The 16,539-nt window shown below is 49.4% G+C and overlaps 1 protein-coding gene across 1 annotated transcript in view; it reads left to right on the forward strand.

Annotated features, from left to right (window-relative positions):
• The first annotated feature begins 206 nt into the window (after positions 1–206).
• The window catches only part of LOC135276824 (basic proline-rich protein-like), a 34,685-nt gene continuing 18,352 nt past the window's right edge, over positions 207–16,539 (forward strand). Inside the window, 3 exon segments of the mRNA XM_064382139.1 lie at positions 207–400; positions 10,860–10,997; positions 11,689–11,856. Coding sequence (XP_064238209.1) covers positions 207–400; positions 10,860–10,997; positions 11,689–11,856 — 500 coding nt within the window.

The raw sequence follows: 16,539 nt of genomic DNA on the forward strand, positions 1-16,539 counted from the left end.
GCCTCTCCTGTCTTCTGAGTTCCCTTCTCCTGGCCCTCTGTGAGCTCTGCCTGCCTCTCCCTCAAGCTGGCTCTCTCTCTCCTCTTTCTTCCCCTAGTTTCCCCCTCACTGTGCTGAGGCGGAAGACCCTGGGATTTCTGAGCGAGCCCCATGGATGCTGAAGTCTTCCTGGGTCCCCGACTCCATGCTCTGGCGCCCCAGTTACTATGACGCCCTGCACGACCGCAGCTCGGGGCGCGCCCAGCACCCTGCAGGACACGCGGCCTCCCCGGCTCAGCATCTGCTTCGAGGGGCCCCCTCTGAGGCGGCGGGGTGGCGTGGTGGACCACCGAGATGTCATCTTGGCTCACCAGGCCCACAAAATCCACAGCACCCCCCAGGCCAGGAGGAAAGAATGGGAGTGAGTATGGGCCGAGTCGAGTCGGGCTGTACCGGGGCGGCCGGGGAGGGGGGGGTCCTTTGGCGGTTAAATGTTTTGGGCATGCTTTTTTCCAGGGGGCAAATTCATGCATTGAGCGTATTAATATGTCTGTACTGGCTTCTGAAATGTCAAAATGCTTCCCTGCTAGTTGATCAATATTAGTTGCGTTAAGACCCCTGGACGCCCCCAGGGCTCTGTGACTCCCCACACTGCCCCACGCTGCGGCAACGAAGGGGTTAACCAGGGGTGTGGCAGCCAGGACCCGGCTCTGAGGATTGTGAGTGTCCACTCTGATGGCTTGGCAAATATTTCTTTCTTTTTCTTTTCTTTTCTTTTTTTTGAGATGGAGTTTTGCAATTGTTGCCAGGTGGAGTGCAGTGGCGCGATCTCAGCTCACGCCAACCTCCGCCTCCCAGGTTCAAGCGATTCTCCTGAATCAGCCTCCAGAGCAGCTGGGATTGCAGGCACCTGCCACCACAACCGGCTAATTTTGTAGTTTTAGGAGAGATGGGGTTTCTCCACGTTGGCCAGCGTAATCTCAAACTCCTGACCTCAGGTGATCCGCCCGCCTCGGCCTCCCAAAGTGCTGGGATGACAGGCGTGAGCCGCAGCGCCCAGCCAGCGAATATTTCTGTTGGGGTGGCTGAGAAGTGCTGCTTTCTGGGGGGGAAATGTGGGAACCCCATTTCTATTTCCAGTGTTGAGTTGAAATCTGTGGGTTTAAGGGCCGGAGACAAAAGTGTGTGAAGGCGGAAGGGGACCTAGATACATGGTGGCTTCAGTCGAGTCTGGTCCTGGGTCCCCCTTTCTCTGTCGGTGACCCCAAAAGTGGGTCTTCTGGTGGGAGACGCGGGGATGGAACTGGCTCCGTCACGTCACGTAGTTGCTACTGGGCCATGTTGGATGAATGGCTTTCCTGAGCTGGGTCCTCACCCCGGAAATCGCGGGTTCTTGGCTGTTCGGGTGTTGAAGGTGGTTTGTGTGAAGGTTCATTCCCAGGCCAGCCCCTGCACATCCTTTTCCACACAGTAGGGGAACTGGTGGGTTTTTCTTCTCCCCATCCTCCCTCCCTCCCTTCCTCTTTCTTTTCCTCTCTCTCTCCTTTCCTTCTTTCTTTTCCTTCCTTTTAAGACAGAGTCTCTCCCCTCCCTCCCTCCCTCCCTTCCTTCCTTCCTTCCGAAACAGGGTCCCCATCCCTTCCCTTCCTCTCTCTCTCCCTTCCTTCCTTCCTTCCTTCCTATCTTTCTTTCCCCTTTCCTTTCCCTTTCCTCAAGAACTTTTTTTTTTAGCAAAGGCACAGACCTAGGGTGGATTCCTGAGCAGATCTCAGGAGCGTGGGATGGGAATATAAATATTAGGTTGATTGGAGCTGAGGCTGATACGGACACGAATCAATTTCGGGGATCCCAGCATTGACTCTGTTACCCTCTCCATGATCCAGACTCCACCCTGTGGAAAGCACACTTCAGCAGACGCCCACCACGCCCCCATTTTTCCATTTGCAGGAGGGGACGTGGGGTTATAGCTGCCATTTGGGTTGGGAGGGAGCTGGCGAGGGGGTGTGTAAACACACGGTGCAATGAGAACTGTTTTATTAAAATGAGCCGTTGCTCGGTTTGAATCAAAGAGCTTCCGGATGGGGCTCAGGGTGGTGCAAGCTCGGCCGCTGAGGTGGTTTCCTGAGGTTAGTCTGACATCTGCTGGCGCGTCTGAGCATCGTTTAGGAAGGCAATGTGGTGACCTCCCCTCCGCCCGCCACGGTGCTGGGCTCCTCTTAGCTTTCCCTCCTCTCCATCCACTCGTCTGTCCACTCACCCTCCCACCACCCACTCATCCAAACTTTTGTGCATCCATCCATCCATCTTTATGTCCATCAATCCATTCATCCAGCTCCCTATTCATTCTCTCGTCCATCCATTTTCCAGCTATCCAACCACTTTCGCATTCACCCACCTGTCCACACCTCTATCCATCATCCGACCCACCCGCCCACTCACCCATTCTTCCATTTGCCCATTCATCCATCCATTCTTCAGTCCACCCACCCACCAGTCTGTCCATCCACCCATCCATCATTGCATAACTAGCCAGGGTGCACCCATTCCCTTTACGTCGACGCTGGGCACGTCTCTATTCTGCCCTCTCTAGAACTCACCCTTTCTCTCTCGACTCCTCTCCTCTTCCTTCCCTCGTTAGTCTCCATGTATTTCCACTATCCCTCATTTCCTTTCCTTTCTTTCTTTTCTTTTCTTTTTTTTTTGAGACAGTTTTCCTCTTGTACTCCAGGCTGGAGTGCAGTGGCGCGATCTCGGCTCACTGCAACCTTCGTCTCCTGGGTTCCAGCAATTCTCCTGCCTCAACCTCCTGAGTAGCTGGGATTACAGGCATGCGCCACCACGTCTGAATAATTTTTTCTTTTTCGTTTTAGTAGAGACAGGGTTTAGTAGAGGCTAGTCTTGAACTCCTGACCTCAGGTGATCCACCCGCCTCGGCCTCCCAAAGTGCTGGGATTACAAGCTTGTGCTACTACGCCCAGCTTCATTTTTATAAATTGTAATTAATTAATTTTGGAGGCAAGGTCTTGCTCTGTCACCCAGGCTGGAGTGCAGTGGCTCTACCATGGCTCACTGCAGCCTTGACCTCCTGGGTTCAAACGAGCCTCCCACCTCAGCCTCGCAAGTAACTGGGACTACAGGTGCAGCACACCATGACCAGCTAGTTAAAAATTTTTGTCTTTGTAGCATCGGGCTCTTGCTCAGGTTGGTCTCAACTCATGGGCTCAAGTGACCCTCTTGCCTTGGCCCCCCAAATTGCTGGGATGACAGGCATGAGTCACCATGCCTGGCCCAAGGTGTCTGTATAGCCATGATCTCCAAACTTCTGAACTCCTGCCCAACCAGCAGAACAATCACTCTGCACAGCCAGAGCTGAAATGCATACCCACGGCATGTGCATTTTTATTTATATGTAATTTATGAAAGTATTTTGCTAAATGTGTTAAATGTACTGTAAAATACACATAAAAATAACGTGAAAAGGATGAGACGTCAATGAGATACATCATATTTTCAAATGGCTTTAAGAGTTTGATTTAATAGTACAACATGCTTTTGCCCTCATGTTTTAGAAGTTTGCCTTCACTTTTTAAATACTGTGTTCTGTAAGAGCTTTTTTACTCTGAAAATATTCTAATATGCTCAAAGTAGGAGGAAGAGCTCGGTGAAATGTTCATACCCATCACAATTGAATAATTATCAGGATTGTGCCAGACGCGCATCAGAAATCCATATCCTCTTTCTGAATATTTAAAAGTAAATCCCTGACCTCGTGATTTTTGCAAACTTCAGACGACATCTCTAAAGCACACGGACACATCTTAGGAATATCACGCTGAGAACATTAATCATGGTTTTTATGTCTAATTTCCAGTCCACATTCAGATTTCCTTGCTTGTCTTTTTACAGTTGATTCTTTTTTTGAATCAAGGAGGTCTGTGTGTTGCATTTTGCCGTTTCTCTCTCTTTTAATTGTGATAAAATATACATAACATAAAATTGACAATTTTAACCTTTTTTAAGCCTGCAGTTCAGTGGCATTAAGTACATTCACATCGTTGTGTGACCATCACCACCATCCATCTCCAGAACTTGTTTTTGTTTGTTTTGAGACAAAGTCTTGCTCTGTCGCTCAGGCTGGAGTGCAGTGGTGCGATCTCTTCTCACTGCATCCTCCACCTCCCGGATTCAAGGGATTCTCCTGCCTCAGCCTCCCAAGTAGCTGGGATTACAGGCATGCACGACCACGCCCGGCTAATTTTTGTATTTTTAGTAGAGACAGGGTTTTGCCATGTTGGCTAGGCTAGTCTCGAACTCCTGAACTCAAGTGGTCAGCACCCCCTGAGACTCCCAAAGTGCCAGGATTACGGGCATAAGCCACCACGCCCAGCCGATCTCCAGAACGTTTTTTATCACTTCAAACTGAAACTCTTTCCCCATGAAACACTCGCTCCCTATACCCTATCCCCCAGCCCCGGCATCCACGATTCTACTTTCTGTCTGCATGAATCTGATGACTCTAGGGACCTCATATAAGTAGAAACATACAGTGTTAGTCCTTTTGTGTCTATTTCACTGGGCATAATGTCCTCCAGGTTTATCCATGTTGTAGCATGCGTCAGAATTTTCTCACTTTTTAAGGCTGAATAATATTCCATTGTATGGATAGATCACATTTTGTCCATCCATCCATCTGTCCATCTATCCATCCACCCATCCATCTATCCATCCATCCATCCATATATCCACCCATCCACCCATCCACCCATCCATCTATCCATCCATCCACCCACCCATCCACCCATCCACCCATCCACCTACCCACCCATCCACCCATTCATCCACCCATCTACCCATCCATCCACCCATTTATCCACCCACCCATCCACCCACCCATCCACCCACCCACCCATCCACCCACCCATCCACCCATCCACCCATCCACCCACCCATCCACCCACCCACCCATCCATCCATCCATCCATCCATCCATCCATCCACCCATCCACCCACCCATCCACCCACCCACCCATCCACCCATCCATCCACCCATTTGTCCACCCATCCATCCATCCATCCATGTACCCATCCATCCATCCATGTACCCATCCATCCATCCACCCACCCACTTATTCACCCACCCACCCATCCACCCATCCTTCCATCCATCCATCCACCCACCTATCCATCCATCCATGAACACTGGGGTTGCTTCTATTTTAGGGCTATTGCGAATAATGCTGCTGTGAACATAGGTGTACAAATAACTCTTGGAGACCCTGCTTTCCATTCTCTGAGATGTATTCCTAGAAGTGGGATTGCTGGATCATGTGGTAATTCCATATTTAGTTTTCTGGTAGTCATGTCTTCTATGTCTTACTCAGTCTATAGCAGTCTTCCTGATCTCCTATTTTCTATCCTGTTGACTCCGAGAAGAAAGCAGATAAATCATCCTGTAGAATGTCTCCCATTAATATTATTATTATTTGGTCTAACGCTCTCCCAACTGAGCTATTTCGGCTGTCCTTATTATTATTGTTATTATTTAGAGACAAGATCTTGCTCTGTTACCCAGGCTGGAGTCCAGTGGGGCAATCATAGCTCACCGCAGCCTCAAACTCCTGGGCTCATGTGATCCTCCCTTCTCAGCCTCCCTAGCAGCTGACTACAGGTGTGTGCCACCACATCCGGCTAATTTTTTATTTTTGTAGAGACAAGGTCTCACTACGTTGCCGAAGCTGGTCTCAAACTCCCGGCCTCAAGCGATCCTCCTGTCGCAGCCTCCTAATCACTGGGATTATAGATGTAAGCTACTACATCCAGCCTAAGCATCTTCCATTCTTCATAGCCTGTTTGGAAGTTTTATTTTTATAACTGTGGTGGTTTTGTCCACCAGTGGGAACCCCACCCAGGCACAGTACATGCCACAGTGAGGCTCCCGTGATTTCACCTCGCCAGTGGTCTTCATGAGAATTCTGAATGCCTTGTGGCCACCTTCTGATAGTGATTGAATTAGATCCCCGTTGTTTACTTCCCGTGACTGAGTTTGGTCTCTTTGCTCCTTCTGCTTGCATTACTATTTTCTTCAATCTTTGCTTTCTTTTTTTCTTTCTTTTCTTTTTTGAGAGAGAGTCTTGCTTTGTCACCCAGGCTGGAGTGCAGTGGAGTGTTCTCAGCTCACTGATGCCTCTGCCTCCAAGGTTCAAGTGATCCGTCTGCCTCAGCCTCCCAAATAGCTGGGATTACAGGCACCTGCCATCATGCCCAGCTACTTTTGTATTTTTAGTAGAGACAGGGTTTCACCATGTTGGCCAGGCTGGTCTTGAACTCTTGGCCTCAAGTGATCCACCCGCCTTGGCCTCCTAAAGTGCTGGGATTACAGACATGAGCCACTGTGTCCGGCCTCAATCTTTGCTTTGTAGGCAGGAATCTTTTAAAGCCAAATGTCCACTTTATCAGCCAACATCCCAATCCATCAATCCACTCACGCAGGTCTAAGCAGACTGGAATACCTTGCCGTGTGCTGGAATTGTTATTTATCTCGTTTCTGGTGGTCTGTCTTGCCCACTGGAATATCCCCAAAGGGGTTGCTTGTTTGTCCTGTTCACAGCTGTGTCCCCAGAGACTGAGGCCAGCACCCAGTAGGTGCTCACAAAATATCTCTTGAAGAAAAGCATTGACTAACGATGAATGAGAGCCGCTGCCAGCCAGCCAACTGGGTTTGGGTCAACCATCAGCTAAGTTCTAATAAAACTCAATGCTTCTCTTTGAGACGGAATCATGTTCTGTCACTCAGCCTGGAGTGCAATGACCTGATAACGGCTCACTGCAGCCTCAGCCTCCTGGTCTCAAGCAATCCTCCTGCTTTAGCCTCCCCAAATCTTGGGATTACAGGTGTGAGCCACCACGTCTGGCCTATAGGGTCTTCTTAAATGCAGATTCTGTTTCGACAGGTCTAGGCTAAGACTCGGGATTCTGCCTGCCTGCCTGCCTTCCTCTTATTATTATTTTTTTTTTTGACAGAGTTTTGCTCTTGTTGCCCAGACTGGAGTGTAGTGGCGTGATCTCGGCTCACCGCAACCTCTGCTTCTTGGGTTCAGGTGATTCTCCTGCCTCAGCCTCCTGAGTAGCTGGAGTTACAAGCATGCACCAATTTTTGTATTTTTAGTAGAGACGGAGTTTCTCCATGTTGGTGGTGCTGGTCTCAAACTCCTGACCTCAGGTGATCTGGCCACCTGAGCCTCCCAAAGTGCTGGGATTACAGGTGTGAGCCTTCATGCCTGGCCAGGGTTTCTGCATGTCTTTCCAACAGGCTGCTGGGTAAGGCTGATGCTGCCTGGTCTAAGCAACGAGCTGCTAAGCCATTGTCATCATCACAGAATAGAGAGAACATTATGAGAATGGGAGCAAAGACAGGAGTGTTAAGGGAACTGCGTGAGTGTCATGAATAATACTTATTAGGCTGTAATAATAATCATCATCCCCAGGTTTTTTTTTTTGAGATGGGGTCTCACTATGTTGCCCAGACTGGTCGCAAACTTCTGGGCTCAGGCGATCCTCCTGCTTCAGCCTCTGGAGTATCTGGGATTATAGGCATGAGCCACTGTGCCTGGCAATCAGCAGTGTTGGCCGGGCGCGGTGGCTCACACCTGTAATCCCAGCACTTTGGGAGTCTGAGGTGGGTGGATCACTTGAGGTCAGGAATTCGAGACCAGCCTGGCCAACATGGTAAAACCCTGTCTCTACTAAAAATACAAAAATTAGCCTCTTGTGGTGGCGCATGCCTGTAATCCCAGCTACTCCAGAGGCCGAGGCAAGAGAATTGCTGGATCCCGGGAGGTGGAGGTTGCTGTGAGCCGAGATGGCACCACGGCACTCCAGACTGGGCAACAGAGCAAGACTCCGTCTCAAACAAAACCAAACCAGCCCAGTATTGATGGAGCACTTACTATCCGTGGGGCACTGTTCCAAGACCTTTATGCGCATTCACTCATTTAATCCTCATTGTTATGAATAGATTGTGGTGCATGCCATTGCTCTCCAAAGTGATTCTGTGCAGACATCTTTTCAAATGCACACAACGATCTCGCGACACGGCGCAGGCAGCTGTTGTTGCTATTATTGTTACTGTGGTTACTTAATATCTTCTTATGATTACTTACGATGACCCGTAGGACCCTTATTATTTTGCCCCTTATGCAGATGGGTGAACAGATCCTGAGAGGTGAATTCCAGGTTACTTACTGAAGCACCCGAGAGCCAAGACAGAGATGGCGTGACCTTGAATTCCAGGCCAGAACTGGCCGCCTCCCGGGTTAAGACGATTCCCTTGCCTCAGCCTCTGGAGTAGCTGGGACTACAGGCACGCGCCACCACACCTGGCTATTTTTTTTTTTTTTTGTATTTTTAGTAGAGACAGGGTTTCATCACGTTGGCCAGGCTGGCCTCGACCTCCTGACCTCAAGTGATCCATCTGCCGCAGCCTCTCAAAGTGCTTAGATCACAGGCGTGAGCTACCACAGTGGCTCATCCCTCAATGTAGGGACCCAGGCTCAGCCAAACTGCAGGTCACCAGCTAGGACTGGGTGACTTTCCCAGCTAGGGATCGGATGGGTGGCCTCAATTGTCCTGGTCCCTGAGGCCTGAGCTGCAAGGACGAGACACACAAACTGACTTTTATTTTATTTTATTTTTAGAGACAGGGTCTCACTCTGTCACCCAGGCTGGAGTGCAGTGGTGCAGTAATGGCTGAGTGTAGCCTTGGCCTCCTGGGCTTAAGTGATCCTCTCACCTCAGCCACCTGAGCAGCGAGGACCACAGGTGTGTGCCACCACTCCTGGATAATTTTTAAATTTTTTTGTAGAGATGGGGTCTTGCTATGTTGCCCAGGCTAGTCTCAAACTCCTGACCTCAGGTGATCCACCTGCCTCGGCCTCCCAAAATGCTGGGATTACAGGTGCATGCCACTGCACCTGGCAGTGTTTCGAATTTCTTTTCTTTTTCTTTTTTTTTTTTGAGACAGAATTTTGCTCTTGTCACCCAGGCAGGAGTGCAGTTCACTGCAACCTCCAACTCCCAGGTTCAAGTGAGTCTCCTGTCTCAGCCTCTCAAGTAGCTGGGATTACAGGTGTGTGCCACCACAGCTGGCTAATTTTTGTATTTTTAGTAGAGACGGGGTTTTGCCATGTTGGCCAGGTTGGTCTCAAACTCCTGACCTCGTGATCCATGTGCCTCAGGCTCTCAAAGTGCTGAGATTACTGTTTCAAATTTCTTAATGGCCTTGTCCTTGGGCACATGTTGGGCACAGTTCATGCAGCAAATAGGCCGCGTGTGGCCGTGGCCCTTTTTGGCACGACTGTGGCTCCTTGGTCGTCTTGGAGGCATGGGCTGGAGAGGGGCTGGAACTTCTGTCTGGTTCATTCTTTGCTATCTCTCCGGCTTCTAGAACAGGGGCCAGGCAGCTCCAGCCAGGGATCCAAATCTTGCCCCAAGCCCTGTTTTTATAGGACCCGTGGACTAACAGTAGTTTTTATATTTTTTTAGTGATGGAAGAAAAGTCAAAAGAAATACAGTATTTCTTTTTTTAAAAAAAAACGTAAATGTTTATTGGTTGGGTACAGAGGCTTGCACCAGCAACCCCAGCACTTTGGGTGGCTGAGGCAGGAGGATTGCTTGAGACCAGGAGTTTAAGACTAGCCTGGGCAACATAGCGAGACCCCATCTTTACAAAAAAAATAAAAACTGGCTGGGTGTGGTGGCGTGCACCTATAGTCCCAGCTACTCAGGAGGCTGAGGTGGGAGGATTGCTTGAGCCTACGTGTTGGAGGCTGCAATGAGCCATGTACCACCGCATTCCAGCCTGGGTGACAGAGTGAGACCCTATCTCAAAAAAAAAAAAAAAAAAAAAACTTTATTGACATTAACATATATAGAAAGTAGTGCACTGTTTATAAATATGCAGCTGGATCAATTTTCAGTAGAATAAACATACCTAAGTAACCAACCATGTTAGAAAATACAGCATTATCCACACCTCAAAAGTCCTCTCATGCCCTCTAACCCGTATCTCCCTAAAGGTAAAATAAAAAGAAAAGAAAATGCCTACTAAATTTCTGACACCATAGATTAGTTCAACTTTTTTATAAATGAAATTGGACAGCATGCTTGCTTCATTTGGGCTTCTTTTACTCCATTATGTTTGTGAAATTCACCATATCATTGCATATAGCTTTTGTTCATTATTATTTTTTGAGACAGAGTCTTGCTCTGTCACCCAGGCTGGAGTGCAGCGGCACAATCTCAGCTCACTGCAACCCCCTTCTCCCGGGTTCAAGCGATTCTCCTGCCTCAGCCTCCCAAGTAGCTGGGACTACAGGTGCATGCCCCCATGCCAGCTAATTTTTGTATTTTTTAGTAGAGAAGGGGTTTCACCATGTTGGCCAGGTTGGTCTCGAGCTCCTGACCTCAAGTGATCTGCCCACCTTGGCCTCCCAATGTGGTGGGATTACAGGCATGAGCCACTGTGCCTGGCCTGTTCATTAATTGTTATTGTCGTATAATAAAAAGAAGGATAATTCTTGATAGGTGAAAGTTCTGTGACGTTTAAAATTCGGTGTCCACCAAGTTTCACTGGAACACAGCCTGGTCTGTTTGTGCGGATGTAGTCTGTGGCTCCTTTTGTGTTACAACGGCAGAGCTGTCTCTGGGACGGAGACTGGCCCTCAGAGCCGGAAGTATTTCCTCTGAGGTCCTTTATTAGAGAGGTTTTTGGACCGCTGAGCTGGAACAGCGCCTGACACACGCTATGCTCAAAAAGCAGCCTGCGCGCCGGAGTCCCCTGCGTTAACCCCAGGTCCCCTGCCGCTGCCACAACTGGCCACCAGGTGGCGCCATGGCTCCCCAGCCGGGCAGGCGCCGGGCAACAGCAGGTTCAGATTGCGCTCCTGGGTACCCACCTCCCTGCCGTATCCTTCCTGCCTGTTCCGAGAACAGCCCCAGATCAATAATCGAATTCCCATCATGTAATAGCTAATCGTTACATATCTGGCTATTGCTTTTTCATGCACAAAGGGCTTGGTAAAGACGAACTGGGGTGGCAGGGGCAGACTCGGGCCTTTGAAGGGCTCCCTGACGTCTGATGGGTTACAAGCAGGTCCTGGGGTCAAGTGTGGGGCCTGCCTGGCTTCAGTCTGGGGTGTGGTTGAGTGTCTCGGCCCGGGTTCAAATCCCAACTCTGCCACTTGCTGACAGATTCTGGGGAGGAGGTTTCCTTTCCCTTTCTGTGCCTCAGTTTCCCTATCTGTCAAATGGGGAAAACGACAGCACGGGTCTCTGGGGCTCTTACAAAGATTAAGTTCACTGCATGATTAAATAGCGTTTAGAACAGTGCAGCCACATTGCAAGCACTTGCACTTGCAATAGTTTCTGCAGTGGGTATGCCATTAAGCATCTGAGGCCTCAGTTTACACAGTTAAAAAAAGGCTGGGCATGGTGGCTCACGCCTGGAATCCCAGCACTTTGGGAGGCTGAGGTGGGAGGATCGCTTGAGCCCAGGAGTTCAAGGCTGCAGTGAGTGATGATCACACCACTGTACTCCAGCCTGGGTGACAGAGTGAGACCCTGTCTTGAAAAAAAAAGAAAAACAAAGCAGGTTGTTTTGTTTAGATATCACAATTAAACTGCAACCTAATCTTTTAAAAAGAACCTGCTTAGAGATCAGAGTCCTCCTCCTCTTCCTCCTCCTCCTCTTCCTCCTCCTCCTCTTCCTCCTCCTCTTCCTCCTCCTCCTCTTCCTCCTCTTCCTCTTTCTTCTTCCTTCTTCCTTCCTTCCTTTCTTCCTTCTTTCCTTCCTCCTCCTCCTCCTCCTCCTTCTCCTCCTCCTTCTCATCCTCCTTCTTCTTCTATTTTTTGGTTTGCTTTTTGAGATGGAGTCTTGCTCTGTTGCACGGATTGGAGTGCAGTGGCATGATCTCAGCTCACTGCAACCTCCGCCTCTCGGGTTCAGGTGATTCTCCTGCCTCAGCTTCCCAAGTAGCTGAGATTACAGGCACCCAGTGTAATTAGCTGCCAAGCCTGGCTAATTTTTATATTTTTTGTAGAGATGGGGCTTTACCATGTTGGCTAGGCTGGTCTCAAACTCCTGACCTCAAATGATCCACCTACCTTGGCCTCCCAAAGTGCTGAGATTACAGGCGTGAGCCACCGTGCCTGGCCTCTTTCTTTCTTTTCTTAAGGGAGGCAGGTTGGCCAATTCTAGCCTAGTTGATATTTTTAAAAATAGGTCTGGTCCCAGGGAGCTTCTTTTTCAGCGTAGCTGGCTGACTTACGGTGCAGAAAGACCCTTCTTTTGTTTTTTGTATTAGCAGCTTTGGCAGCTGTGGAAGGTCTGGGTAGGGCCCCCCAGAGATGGGGCTCCCCTATCCCATTTGGTCTATCAGATTCTCCATGCTGGTCCTTGAACCCAAGCAGCTTATGAACCCCCACCACCCCCACTTCCAAATTTTCCCCTCTGTCCAATGTGACTTTTCCGTCTAGAATTTATCTGTACCTTGGGTTTCCAGTCCTGGGAACAACTATGCCCCCTCCCCTCCCCTCCCCTTTCCCTTTCTTCCTTTCCCTCCTTCCCTCCCTCCCTTCTTTCCTTCCTCTCCTTTCTTTTCTTTCTTTCTCTCTCTCATCTCTTTTCTTTCTTTCCTTTCTTTCCCTTCCTCCCTCCCCACCTTTCTCTTTCTCTCTCTTTCTTTCACTCTGTTGCCCAGGCTGGAGTACAGTGCCATGATCTCAGCTCACTGCAACCTCCGTGTCCTGGGTTATTCTCCTGCCTTAGCCTCACGAGTAGCTGGGATTACAGGTGTGCACCACCACACCTGGCTAATTTTTGTATTTTGTAGAGATGGGGTTTCACCATGTTGGCCAGGCTGGACTCGAACTCCTGACCTCAGGTGATCCACCCGCCTTGGGATTACAGGCGTGAGCCACTGCGCCTGGTCGCGCCTCCTCCTCTTGTGGGGTCTGCGTGCTTCTGTTCACGTACTGCTGATCCCTGTCGTTCCTCGTCTTCCACTTCCTCTTTCTCTTCCTCTTCTTCTTTGACGGGGTCTCGGTCTGTCACCCATGCTGGAGCGCAGTGGTACAATCACAGCTCCCCGCCCTCCTAAACTACCAGGCTCAAGCAATCCTCCCAACTCAGTCTCCCAAGAAACTAAGATTACAGGCACGTGTCACCACACCTGGCTATTTCACTTTACTTTTTGTAGACGTTGGATCTCGCTATGTTGCCCAGGCTGGTCTCAAACTCCTAGGCTCAAGTGATGCTCCTGCCTCGGCCTTTAGATTCCCTGGGATTACTTCCACTGTGCCTGACCTGATCCTTATCTTTTATTCTGCCACCATCACTCCAACATTCTACCCGTTCCACACTGCAGGGTTCTTTTTGTTACTGTTTTTGAGATAGAGCCGCACTCAGTCATCTAAGCTGGAGTGCAGTGGCGCGATCTCGGCTCACTGCAACTTCCGCCTCCCAGGTTCAGGTGATTCTCCAGCCTCGGCCTCCCCAGGTAGCTGGGACTATAGGCACATGTCATCAGGCCTGGATAACCTTTATATTTTTGGCAGAGATGGGTTTTCACCATGTTGGCCACGCTGGTCTTGAACTCCTGACCTCAAATGATCCACCTGCCTTGGCCTCCCAAAGTGCTGGGATTACAGGCATGAGCCACTGTGTCTGGCCCTCAGAATTCATTTGATGGTGTCTGTCCACACTCCAGGCTCCCTTAACCGCTTGAGCCTTGGTGCAGGGTTCTGCGCATGATCCACTGCTCATGATTCCACCAGTATTATTATTATTATTATCATTATTTTGGAGATGAAGTCTCACTCTGTCACCCAGGCTAGAGTGCAATGGTGCGGTTTCCAATCACTGCAACCTCTGCCTCCTCAGTTCAAGTGATTGTCCTGCCTCAGCCTCCCAAGTAGCTGGGATTACAAGCACACACCTCCACGTCAGCTAATTTTTGTATTTTTAGTAGAGACAGGGTTTCACTATGTTGGACAGGCTGGTCTCAAACTCCTGACCTCGTGATCTGCCCGCCTCAGCCTCCCAAAGTGCTGGGATTACAGGTGTGAGGCACCGCGCCCGGCCGATTCCATCATTACCGTCCTCACTGTGGTTGAGCCCCACTGGCCTTCCTTCCGTCCCCCACATTTTCAAGGCCTTTACACTTGCTCTTCCTTCTGCCTGGAATGCTCTTCCCCTGGCTGGCTCTTTCATGCACTGTGGTCTCAGCACAAACGTCACCTCATGTAGAGCCCCCTCTCCTGGGGTCACTGTTCATTTTGTGGAGTGATTCTGTTTGTTACATAAAATTACGTGTTTCTTTCTAAATTGGATTGTCAGCTCCATGAGGGCAGGTTGGTTGGTTTGTTTCTGGTCGGTCTTTTCTGCTACTGTGTCTCGCGTGCTTAGAAAAGTGCCTAGTGCGTAATAGATACCAGTGTTTGTTGAGTGAATAACTGATGGAGCCCTGTGAAGTTGGACATCTGTGTTGATCACCTCTTTATGGCTCTGGTTTAGCAAGCGAACTCCATTTTCTCTTCCATTCTCTGCCCAGGGGATCTTCTGTTCCCAAATTTATGCACTGTAGTCAAGGGGGCCTGCCTGGAGGAGGAGGTGGACATGCAGACAGCAGCTGTGCAATGTCTATGAGCTACACAGAGACCAGTCTCCATTTATCCCACACCCACCATGGGCCCAGCCTGGGTCAAGGGGCTTTGGGTATGAGCTCATGGGTTGCTCCTCTCAATACCCATTTCATAGAGGAGGAAACTGGGGTGCAGAGAGGTAAAATAATGAAGCCAATAAGTTAGCATCAGCTTTGGAACCCAATTCTGTCTGAATCCAGAGCCCATGTTCCTAACGCCTGCCTTTTCAAGATCTTGAACTTGGAAATGCCTGGCATATAGTAGAATGAAGGAATGAAAGAAAGGGTGAACTAATGAAATTGTTATCACTAAGCTTTCCTCTGCCTTTCAAGTACTAAACTCTACAAAGCCGAGTCCCCTCTCTTACTGACCCGTGAATCTCTGGGAGCGCTCTGCATAGAGCTTTGCAGGGAGAAAGCACGTGATGTCTGTCGAACTCGGTTGCGTGAAGTCTCAAGAAACTCAGGATGACATTTATATAATCCCGAAGGCCAGCGTGGCACATGCAACCCATTCTCTAAGCCCTGGCCACTAGAACCAGCTTGAAAGAGACCGAACTGGGATTAAAATAAAATAAGACCTCACCTTCTGATATTTCCAACTACTCACAGTCCTTTCACCTCCTCTGTCTCTTGCAACCATGAAAATAACATTTGGGAGGGCAGGTCTTAGAATCCCCAAATCATAGAGACACGAAGACCACGGACACATAGAGATGAACCCCGAGTCAAAATCTAATGGTGACGTTGAAGTTAAAGAATAATCCCACCATCCCCAGGACTTTGGGAGGCAGAGGCGGGTGGATCATCTGAGGTCAGGAGTTTGAGACCAGCCTGGCCACCTTGGTGAAATCTCATCTCTACTAAAAAATACAATCAATCAATCAATCAATCAATCAATTAGCTGGGCATGGTGGCACACATCTGTAGTCCCAGCTACTTGGGAGGCTGAGACAGGAGAGTCACTTGAACCCAGAAGGCAGAGGTTGCAGTGAGCCAAGATCACACCATTGCACTCCAGCCTGGGCGACAGAGCGAGACTTCTCAAAAAACACCAAAAAGTAACAACGACAACCACAGCAGCAAAACGAACCCCACTCTCTCTCTCTGAAATGCCGCGCTGCGAATCAAATGTATTCCTTTGCCATCCAAGAAGGCCGTTCTTTGCCTGGTGAAGTTCCTCTGGAGGACCCCACATATGTTGCAAAAGACAGATTTGGGGGCAAAAGGAGCCACCTTGAAAATCCCAGCCTGTCCTGTTAGAGCTGGGCAACCCGGGCAAGTGCCAAGCCTCTCTGAGCACCGAAGGAAGATAACAACAGTTCCTAGTGCAGAAAGTCTGGGAGAGGGCGCTGACGAGGCCGGGTTCAAAAAACAGTGCCTTGGAGGCTAAGTCACTTTAGTTCTTCCCCTCCTGTGGTCTGCGCACCGCCTGGTCAATATTTATGTATGGTGCTTCCAATCTGTATGCTAGGTCAAGGGCTTCTGAATAAGGAGATGGTGCAGCTTATTGGCGCTGGAGCTAGTCTGGCTGGATTCACACCCTGGTTCTAACTATTTGCTGTGTGATCTTGGACAAGTGACTTCACCTCTCTGAGCCTCTGTTTCCTTGCCCGTAGAATGCAGGTAAAAAATAGCAGTCACTTCATAGGGTTATTATAAGGATTAAGCATTTGAAACTCACATTATAAGCAGGAATGGCTTAATAGTAATAATAATTATTATTGTTTGAGAAGAGTCGTGCTCTGTTGCCCGGGCTGGAGTGCAGTGGTGCAATCCTAGCTCACTGCAACCTCCACTCCCAGGTTCAAGCCATTCTCCTGCCTCAGCCTCCCAAGTAGCTGGAATTATAAGCGTCCGCCAC

This window comes from Aotus nancymaae, unplaced genomic scaffold, assembly GCF_030222135.1.
Source record: "Aotus nancymaae isolate 86718 unplaced genomic scaffold, 86718_ANA_hifiasm-v0.15.2.pri h1tg000028l, whole genome shotgun sequence".
In the NCBI taxonomy this organism is placed as follows: domain Eukaryota; kingdom Metazoa; phylum Chordata; class Mammalia; order Primates; family Aotidae; genus Aotus; species Aotus nancymaae.